We start from the raw sequence: 9637 nt of genomic DNA on the forward strand, positions 1-9637 counted from the left end.
GCTGGGAGAGTTTCCTTCTGGAGCACTCTTGTCAAAACTACAGCTGTCTGTGCTTTTTTTCCGGGGATGATTTGTTGTCTTTCTTTTTTTTTTTTTTTTTTTTTTTGCTTCCATTTCCTGGCAGTCCCAGCTGAACACCTCTTGTACATGGCTTTAAACCCACGCTTCTGAGCCGGCCGGTGGCTGTTGGGGTTGATCCTGCTCCTCACCGGCCGCTTCAGCTGCTCGTGGGGATGCTGTGCCTTTTGGGGATGCTGTGCTTTTTGGGGATGCTGTTCCTTTGGGGGATGCTGTGCCTTTTGGGGACGGCACATGGCTTCGAAACGGGGGGTAAAGTATTTCTGGTGGTGAAGCCCACGCTCCCGAAGGAATGATGGTGAGCCCACACCAGCGCTGTGGGGCACGCTTTGGGATGAGCAAAGGTTAAAGAGCGGCTGGTGAGGCAACCGCGGGGCTGAGGTTGTGGTGAACGCACACAGGAGGGGCTCGTGGCGATGGAGCTGGGCTCGCTTTCTCTCCACAGTCAGCCTGGCTTCGGTTTTTTTGGTTTCACCCCTCACAGAAAGCCTCGGCGATGCTGCCTCGAAGCCCCACGGAGCCCCCCGAGCTTTCTGACACCGCATCCCAGCAGCACCCCTCGGGTCGCCGACCCAAACCATCGCTGCCACTTTCGGGGGGGCTTCGCGGAGGCTCCCCTCTCCCTCGGCTGCCCCTTCCCTCGTCTCCAGCGCCTCGGGCTCTCGGGGAAAGGGTTTCGGGGTTTCGGGGACCCCCCGGCAGCCCCCTGCCCACCCCGGCGGGGCGCTGCGGGCCGCGGGGCGGAGCGGGGCGCGGCGAGGCGGGGCCGAGCCTTCCTCCCCTCCCACTTCCCCGTGCGTCAGGGCCGGGGTAGGAGGGGGGAAAAGCGATTTTTTTTTTTTTAAACCCTCCAACTACTTTAACGCCGACTCGGCGGCAGATGGTGGACACGGCGCGGGGCTGCGGCGGGGACAGCAGGGGGATGCGCCAGCCGCGCTGCTTCCTCCACCTCCTCCTCCTCCTCCTTATCCTCCTTTAGCCCCGCAGCCACCCCGAAACCCCCCGGCACCTCTCCCCTCCCGGCTCCCCTCCTCGGCTCCCCCCATGAGCCGCCCGGCTCCTCCGCCGCCTCGCCGGGCCGCCGCGCTCCTCCTGCCGGCCGCCCGCTGCCGCAGCGCCCCGGCCAAGCGCCTGCCGCCGCTCCCCGACGGCCCCGCCGAGGAGGCTCCGGCCTCCAAGTGGCCTCGCCTGGCCGAGTGCCCCGCAGGCCCCCCGGATTGCCTCAGCGCCCCTTCTTCGCCCTGCGCCCCGTCCTCGCCCGCCGGAGGGGCGGCGGGGCCCAGCCTCATCGCCTCCTACCTGCTGCTGCCGCTGGCCGAGCGGGAGCAGGTGTCGAGGGCGCTGAGCGTCAGCTCCGGCAGGGAGCTTCGCTGTAAGGTGAGTTGGGGGGGCTATAGGGGGGCGAGGAGTCGGGGTGTCCCTTCCCTGGGGGCTTCTTTCGGGGTAAAAGTCAGGGGAACCTCGCCACGGAGCCGCCCGGCGAGGAACGCCGTTCACAGGGGCTCGCTGAGGCGGTGGGGTGAGACGAGGGGTTGGGGTACCCCGGGGGGGGGGCGTCATCGTGAGGTGTTAGGGGGTTTAGGTTTAGGTTTGGCATTTGTGGGTTGCTTTTTTTTGCTTTCCCCTCGCCGATGCGAATAAAGGGGCTCGGAGCCCGCTGCGAGCGGCGCTCCCGCGGAGCCCTGGCTGTCCTCCAGCTCCCTCGTCATTGTTTGGGAAGAGTTGCTATGAGCGAGGCCGCTTCCAACGCCCTTGAAAACGAACTTTCTTTTTAATTTCCTCTTCACAGGTGTTCCCTCTCAAACACTACCAGGACAAGATCCGGCCTTACATCCAGCTGCCGTCGCACCGGAACATCACCGGGGTGGTGGAAGTGATCCTCGGGGACACCAAGGCCTATGTCTTCTTCGAAAAGGACTTTGGGGACATGCACTCCTATGTGAGGAGCTGCAAGAGGCTGAGGGAAGAGGAGGCTGCCCGGCTCTTCAAGCAGATCGTCTCGGCTGTAGCTCACTGCCACCAGTCGGCCATCGTCCTCGGTGACCTCAAGCTCAGGAAATTTGTCTTCTCCAATGAAGAAAGGTAAGCGGTTGTCGGCGGCCAGCCTCTGGGTGAGCGGGCAGGGAGGAAAGCCTCATGTGGAAAGGCAAAAAGCATCCCAGGGAGCGTGAATGGTGGTGTAAGCCGGGCATCACCTGCGTGATGCGGGCTGCGTCACGTGCGTGGAGCAGGTCACGGATCCAACTGGTGCGTGCCTGCTTGTAGTTGGGTCTTGACTGACGAAATGGAGGAAACTCGCCGTGAGGCTCCTCTCATTCAGCACAAGTTCGGTGACACCCGCTGGGGGACAAAGGGGCGATAGTCAGGGCACTCAGTGCCAGATGTCGTGTGTGCGACTCTGCCGGGGTCGAATGAATCAAGGGCTGGGGCAGAGAGAGGAAGGAGGGGATGGGGAAAGCCCCGATGCGGAGCAGGAGAGGGGTCTTCTCTCCAAAATCTCTGCTGGTCAGGTGATCTGCTGCCTCTTCGGAGGCTGTTGTGCTCCCTCCACGACCGGTGGTGGTGGTGCTTTCCCCACACCGTGGGTGCAGGCATGCACAGGAGGGAGGGCGGGACACAGTTAAATATCCTGCGAGGAAGAAAAACGCTTTGGTAAAACTTAGCCTAAAGCCTCGGTTTATAGCGAGGAGGTTCCAATTTCCCCCCTTCCACAGGCATGCTTTTGGAATTAGTTTCTAAATTTAGGTCAGGGAAGATCATTCAGCATTTTCCCTGGGGTGTTTGCTGCTCTTGTAGTCCATCACTGCACATGGCAGAGCCAGAAATACTGTGTTAATCGGCAGAACTGACTCTGACCAGCTGCTTGTCCCGTGGAAAGCTTAAAAAATAGGTAGAAGCTGTCATGGAGTTGTGCTTAATCTGATGAAACTGGAGATGATTTATTGAAACAGAAGAAAATGTGTTTTTTTTGTGTTTTTTTTTTTTTAACTCTGCTAACGCTTCTTCAGGATATCGGTTATGAATGTGATAAGAAAACTAACCAGAACTGCCCCCCTTAAAACACAGCCAACCATATGTTGACATGCAAAGAAAGTAATTCCTTTGAAGGAAACTATTGCAGCTTTTCCCGCCCATAATAAGATGAAACATTTGTTGAAATGTTACATTGCACACAGCCTTGCTCATTTGGAAATACGGGTTGCACAGGCCGGTGTCATGTGCATCACATTTGGCAAGAAGAGGGTTAAGCAATGGCAAGGCAGGCTCTCGGGCTCACCAGCACAGGTGCAGTTTCAGTGCTCCCGCGGCCAATCCCGGGCCCACGGTTCGCATTGAGTCATATTTTCCGTTTACAGAACCGATGGGTATTTTGCATTGCAGCAGGAGGTCACGCTGAGGACAGGCTGCAGTTAGCACATCCACGCAGCGGCGCGGCCGGCGGAGCCCTGCCGCAGCACGTGAACGGAGGCGCTGCTGATGAAAAGCTCCCAGTTAACCCAGACGGGGGGGCGAGGTGGATATGGTACCACCTGGAAAGGGAAAAAAAAAATAAATAAATACAAATGAAAAAATCAGGCAAGCTGGTGAGCGCTGTGAGTGCGGGAGAGCTGGATTTTGCGTTTTAAAACTCATGCAGATGTGCTGGTTCTGGTTCATCCCATGCGAGGAGTCTTGCTGGCGTCCCTCGAGAGCCTGTCACCTTGCTAAAATCCCCAGTCGCTAAGCAGGCATCGCCGAGCACATACCTGCTGCATGTCTCTGCGCTCGGATCTGGGATAAACAACTTCTCCGCAGCAAATTAGAAAGTTGTTTCCACTCCTTTCCTCTGAGCTAATGTGTGGAAGGGAGCGGTGGCTGCCGTGGTGGAGGGCTTTGCTGCCTTCAGCTCTGCCTGTGTTTCGCTACCTGAAATCTCTAACCCGTGGCTCCCTTCCCTCCCCTCCGCAGGACTCAGCTGAGGCTGGAGAGCCTGGAGGACACGCACATCATCAAAGGCGAAGACGATGCGCTCTCAGATAAACACGGCTGTCCCGCCTACGTCAGCCCCGAGATCCTCAACACGACGGGGACTTACTCGGGGAAGTCGGCCGACGTGTGGAGTTTGGGAGTGATGCTCTACACCCTGCTCGTGGGACGCTATCCCTTCCATGACTCGGACCCTAGTACTCTGTTTTCCAAAATCCGCCGTGGACAGTTCTGTATTCCTGACCACGTCTCCCCCAAAGCCCGATGCCTCATCCGCAGCCTCCTGAGGCGGGAGCCCTCCGAAAGACTCACAGCTCCGGAGATCTTGCTTCATCCTTGGTTCGAGGCGGTCTTGGAGCCTGGATATACAGACCAGGAGACGGGAACTTCTGATCAAATTGTTCCAGAATACCATGGAGACAATGACGATATTAGTTCCTTCTTCTGCTAATCGGAAATCTCAAGAACCTCGCTGTTCTCACCTCTGGCATCTCCGTAGGGTTTCATTATTTTATTTTTTTTCCACGTTACAAACTCACAGCATCTTAAAGTGCCAGTATGATCAGAAAAGTGACCTTGTTTAAAATAAACGTCGGCCCGTCGATCTCCGCTCCCTGAGTGTGTGCTCAGAGGCTCGCCCGCCCGCTCGCTCTGCCGGTGGGCTCGTCCCGTTGGCCCTGGAGGACCCGTGCAGCTTCACGAGAGCCTCCTGGCTCTTCTCCTGCCTCCCGTGCCCTCCGCTGTCACCGGCTGCGTTTTGGTTGCAGAGTCTTATTTCTGGCGATGTGAGAGACTCGAAGCCAGCCCTTGGCTTTCCCCTCCTGCTGCAGTGGCTCGGGGATGCGGACAGTGATGTGCGGGGGATGGGGGGGCACAGGACATGTCTCTAACTGAGCAAATCTGACAAAAATTGTTTCTGTTGGGGAGAAAAAGAAAAAAAAAAAGGTGGAGGGGGGATTGACTTGGCATCTTGCAAAGTAGTTTTCTGACTGTAAGTGCACTTTAGTGAGGGAAGGTCTCCACCGGCCACGTCCAGCTACCTGCTTGTTGCCCCAGCTGGTTGTTTTTCCGTAGGGACGAAGCTGTTAGCTCCTCCTGTCAGGCTGTGATCAAATCACTGCTGCGATCACTACTGTGACCCTTTCTGACGCAGAACATAGCCGATCTCCCAGCTGGATCCCCTCTGATGCCATTTGCTGAACACAAAATCATTTTAAATAGCCTTCAGCCTCAAGTTACCGTGGCGTGTCCTGTACGACTTCGTGCCCTCAGCGAGCTGGTCAAGTAGCAGGTCTCGTTAGTTCCCAGTGCCAAAAGGTATCCGTTTACCAAAACGTAACACTATCGGGTGGGGCACCTTCCCTTGGACAGCGATAAGGGGTATCTTGTACAGTATATGTAAACACGTTCGTGTCTTCCTACGGGCTCGATTCTTAGGAACAGCACATCCCCTCTCCTTCCCCCCTTGCCCCCAGAAAGTTAGTCTTAAGAATAAAATCTCCGTACACGCTTAAGTTGATTATTCAGGTATGTTGGTGGCCTCTGGCTACGTATTTCCCCCCCCCCCGCCCCTTAAATTTTTTGTTTTGTTTTGCATGATTATTCATAGTCTTTCCAATGTGCGTGGATAACGAATAGACCTAAATCATTAGCTTCCTGGGTTTGGGGGTAAGTAAAGCTTAGTCCCGCGTAAAACTTCTGCCATGTTTCCCATCTTGTGCCCGGCGGCTTAGATGAAGAGATGGCTGTCTGCAGTAGGCGAGAAGGAGGCATCTGTGGTGGCCCTGAGGTGGGTGACGGACCCCACGGACGCGGCACAGAGCGTGGATTTGTCCCGGGGGTGACCGGCGGCCAGCCGCCGTCCCACCGCGCGCTGCGAGAATACCATGTATACCTCATGGACTGTGTACTTTGTACATACCGTACTGTGTGGGGTTTTGTGTTTTTGTTTTTTTTTTTTTAATTGTACCGTGTTTGTCCTAATAAGAGGTGTCAAAGAGCAATTTAATGTGAATTATTGTTGGCAATACTAACTTGACAGAATCATGAGCATTAAGAGCAGGGCGCTACAGCTCTCCGTTGCACTAAACTTCTCATGATTGCTTGACTTTTGTATCTGTGATACAGTTTAACCCTTCTATGGAAAAGAACAGTACATTTGTATATATTGGTAGAAAAAATCTGCCAGAAAAGCTAAAAAACACTATGTCCAACTTGTAAATATGTGTATATATATGTGGAAACCTGGATGACAAAGTCTGACTTGTAGAAAGTTTTAATAAACTTGGTTTCATAACGCTTGCTCCCATTCCTCGTGGTGTCTTGGGGTGAGTTCAGGGTGTCTCGGGGCTTCAGTGTTTGAGGTGTTTTGGCCTCAAAACGCGTCAGTCCCTCGCTGTTGCCTGCACGTGCTCCATCACCCCTGAGCTCCCCGGTTGAATCCCCATGAAGGTGAGAGGGGACAGGGAACTCTGCCCCCAGACTCTGGGGCTGGGGGGAGTGGAAAGAGCTACGTGTGACAGTGTGTCCCATTTACCTGAAAAACACAGGGCAGGAGAAGTGGCTCTGCTTTGGAAAAGTCGGTCCAGTTTGGCTGTCAGGTTTCAGCCGCGGAACTTGAGGCACCCTATTGCCTTCCAGCCTGCGTATTCATTTATAACTGAGCACAGACGGCGGCGAAAGGTTGTCATCCTGCACCTGCGTGCACGGCTGGGGGATGTTCAAGCCAGTGGAAAATCGGGTCTCAGGTGTCTCCGAAGGAGAGGCTCCCAGAGCATCGCCTGTGCCGCGGGTGGGCTGGTGCTGGTGCTGGTGCCCCTGCCGGCGGAAGCGCAGAAGCCGCCCCATGCTCCCGTTAAAAATGAGCTGAAAGATGACAGAGCTGCTGCGCTTTGTGGCTGGGAGTGAGGCGTATAAATAGCAGCAGTATCAAGGTTAGAGAATGTGCTTTCCTGAAAGAGCTCGAGCCACCCTTGTAATCCACCCCGAGCGGTGAGATCATCGCTTGCAAGTACAGAGGAGGAGGAAGAGAGGCTTGGTTTTTATTTATACTTCGCCTCATGTTTAACTTTGTCCTTTTGCTTGAAATCTGCTCACCAGAGCAACTGCATCCAGGCAGGTCTTGGAGCCAGAGCGACTTGAAAAAGGCTCTGCTCTTAGAAAGTGAGCTGGGAGCGCAGAGAGGGGACAGGGCCTGGTCAGCGCTGAAGAAAAGAGCCCTGGCTGTCATTACGGAGCCAAGGTGCCTTGCCTCCCACTCTGACAAACCAGCAATCTGTGCAGTAAGCATATTTTCTTAGCGCTCGCTGAGTGAATGTCAGACACCAAAATATCTCAAGTTACTTTACTGATGTTATTCTAGCGAGAGTTGTAAAAAGACATGCGCCGCATCGCATGGCTGATTGAATTACCCCTGCCCTGCCGTGCTTTCAGCCTTGGACAGGAGCCCTGATGCATCCGTTTAAAACAGCTGCAGGAGGTTCATGTTTTGGTGAAACCTTGAAAATGTTCAAAACATTTCTTTCTTTCATTCTTTCTTTTTTTTTTTTTTTTTTTTTTTCTGCCTGCAGTGAAGTCACCCTTAGTAGGTGAATGTGTAGGTCATCCCACGATTTTATTTCACATGAGCTACACTGTAGAGCAATTAAAATAAATGCCAAATTGTAGTAACATCTGCAAACAGCCTCTGTGTTGCTTTAGGGATTATAATGCAACATCCGTTTCTACAGCAGAATAAATTGCTATTGCTTCGTAACCCCGTCGTTTGTATTATTGTATACAAAGTTTCAGAGCATGTTGAAAGACCAGCATATTAAGTGATTAAACTTTGATGGTGGGTGTGAGAACTTTGATTTATGCAATGCATACATTTCTTTTTGAGTCATAATTTGTCTATTTTTAAATGTCCCTTTTGGATGAGGGCTGTAGGAATCTCTTATTTATTTCTCAGAGCTGGTCACCGTTCTTGTCCTGAATCTGGAAGATGTTGTCAGCCTCTCTGGAAGGTGCTGGAAACCTTTGCTTCTTATCTGTTTGCTGCTGAAAACAAAAATAATGCTGATTTTTTTTTCCACTACACTGTGGGCTCTATCCTCAGCCAGTGCCCAACTGCTTCCCCATCAGGATAGACCTTATCTCCTGAATACATATTTTTATCAACACCAAATTGATATTCAGCTACATTTCAGCCCTCAGTTCAATAATTCTTAAAGCAGTGGAGCAGAGTGTATAAAGCAGCTTCCTTGTGGGGCGCCAGGTAAAGCAGCCAGCTCAGCACGCTCGGATTGAAGGTCAACATCTCCTTGCCAAGCAGGTGACACTGTCGGGCTCATGTGCTGTTAATTAAGAAGTTTTGGGAGAGTTTCAGTTCCACACACACTAAAAAGAGCCCTGATTTTAGGACAACACCTTAACAAAATCAGTTTAAGACACTTTTGCATCAGTTATTTATGAAGAAAAGGGAAAAAAAACGACACTTTTATAAAGATGCACAAGAGACATTCATTGCGCTTGGCTGCATCACAAAGCCTGTGCAGGGCTCCTCTCGAGCTCTGCGTTAAAGGATTGAGGGCAGGCCCGAGAGAGAGCTTTAAACACACAAATTATTCAATCAGTGCTGAGTGCACTCTGTCAAGCAAATCTCTTCAGATTCTCTCTTTATACAAAAGCAGATTTTTTTTTTCTTTTTTTGTTTTTTTTTCATGCTATTGCATTCTGTCAGGAAGAAAAAAAAAGCATTTAGCATTACAGCACTGCACGGATTTAGCAGCACCAAGAAATATCCTATGCAAATGTCTCTTACAAATACGTTTCCCTGCAGAGCACGGAGAAGAATAGCCTGCCATACAACCATGTTCTGAATTAATCCCTTGCAAAAATGTCTTTGTTAAATGCAACATCTCTCAGAACTATTGTTGGTAAAAGTACCGTGAAATTTGCAACAGTTCTTATGCCGATTCCTCCGTAACTTGCAAAATCCTGCTCTCCAAGTGAAATCCAGGGTTCGTATTGCAGCCAGGATCAATCTTTGTTACGGCAAAACTACAAATCCTTCAGGATATGAGTTCACAGCTGGACCTTTTTTTTTTTTTTTTTTTTTTCCTTTTATGAGCCCAGCTATTTAGAAAATGCCTTAAAGAAAACTCATTAGTTTTCATTGCACTGTATGTATTTATTTACAGTATTTAACCAGCTAAACAAGCTAATGTGCAGCACTTCATTTCCTAATTTGGCTTTGAAGCCGTCGCAGCAGAAGTATCAATTACATTCTGTCAAATGCAAACATTAACATAACTGTATGAAGCAATCATGTTTCTAACAACAGCAAGCGCTGCCCAGAGGACCAAAATAAATAAAATTCATAGAGCAAGAGGTAACGCTTTTCTTTACGGCAGGATTAGGGCTGGCGAGTGCCAGTTTGTTTTCCTCTCCGGGGACATTTTCCGAGGGAATGGTGCCTTGCACGGCTGCCGGGGTGAAGCTGGCACTGAGGCACGGCTGATGAGCAGGGCCCTTGCTCGGCGAGGGCACAGCCTTGTCACAGTGGGTGTGGATTTCTGCACGCAACTCCCGCTGTTATTAATGCTTAATTAAC

The 9637-nt window shown here is 51.9% G+C and overlaps 1 protein-coding gene across 1 annotated transcript; it reads left to right on the forward strand.

The window, feature by feature from the left end:
- Positions 1-908: 908 nt before the first annotated feature.
- TRIB1 (tribbles pseudokinase 1) lies at positions 909-6340 on the forward strand. The gene is made up of 3 exons (XM_040547120.1): positions 909-1455; positions 1868-2160; positions 4027-6340. Exons 1-3 carry the CDS (start codon positions 1123-1125, stop codon positions 4493-4495), a joined length of 1095 nt encoding a protein of 364 aa, XP_040403054.1. The 5' UTR covers positions 909-1122; the 3' UTR covers positions 4496-6340.
- Positions 6341-9637: the final 3297 nt, after the last annotated feature.

This window comes from Cygnus olor, chromosome 2, assembly GCF_009769625.2.
Source record: "Cygnus olor isolate bCygOlo1 chromosome 2, bCygOlo1.pri.v2, whole genome shotgun sequence".
Lineage (NCBI taxonomy): Eukaryota > Metazoa > Chordata > Aves > Anseriformes > Anatidae > Cygnus > Cygnus olor.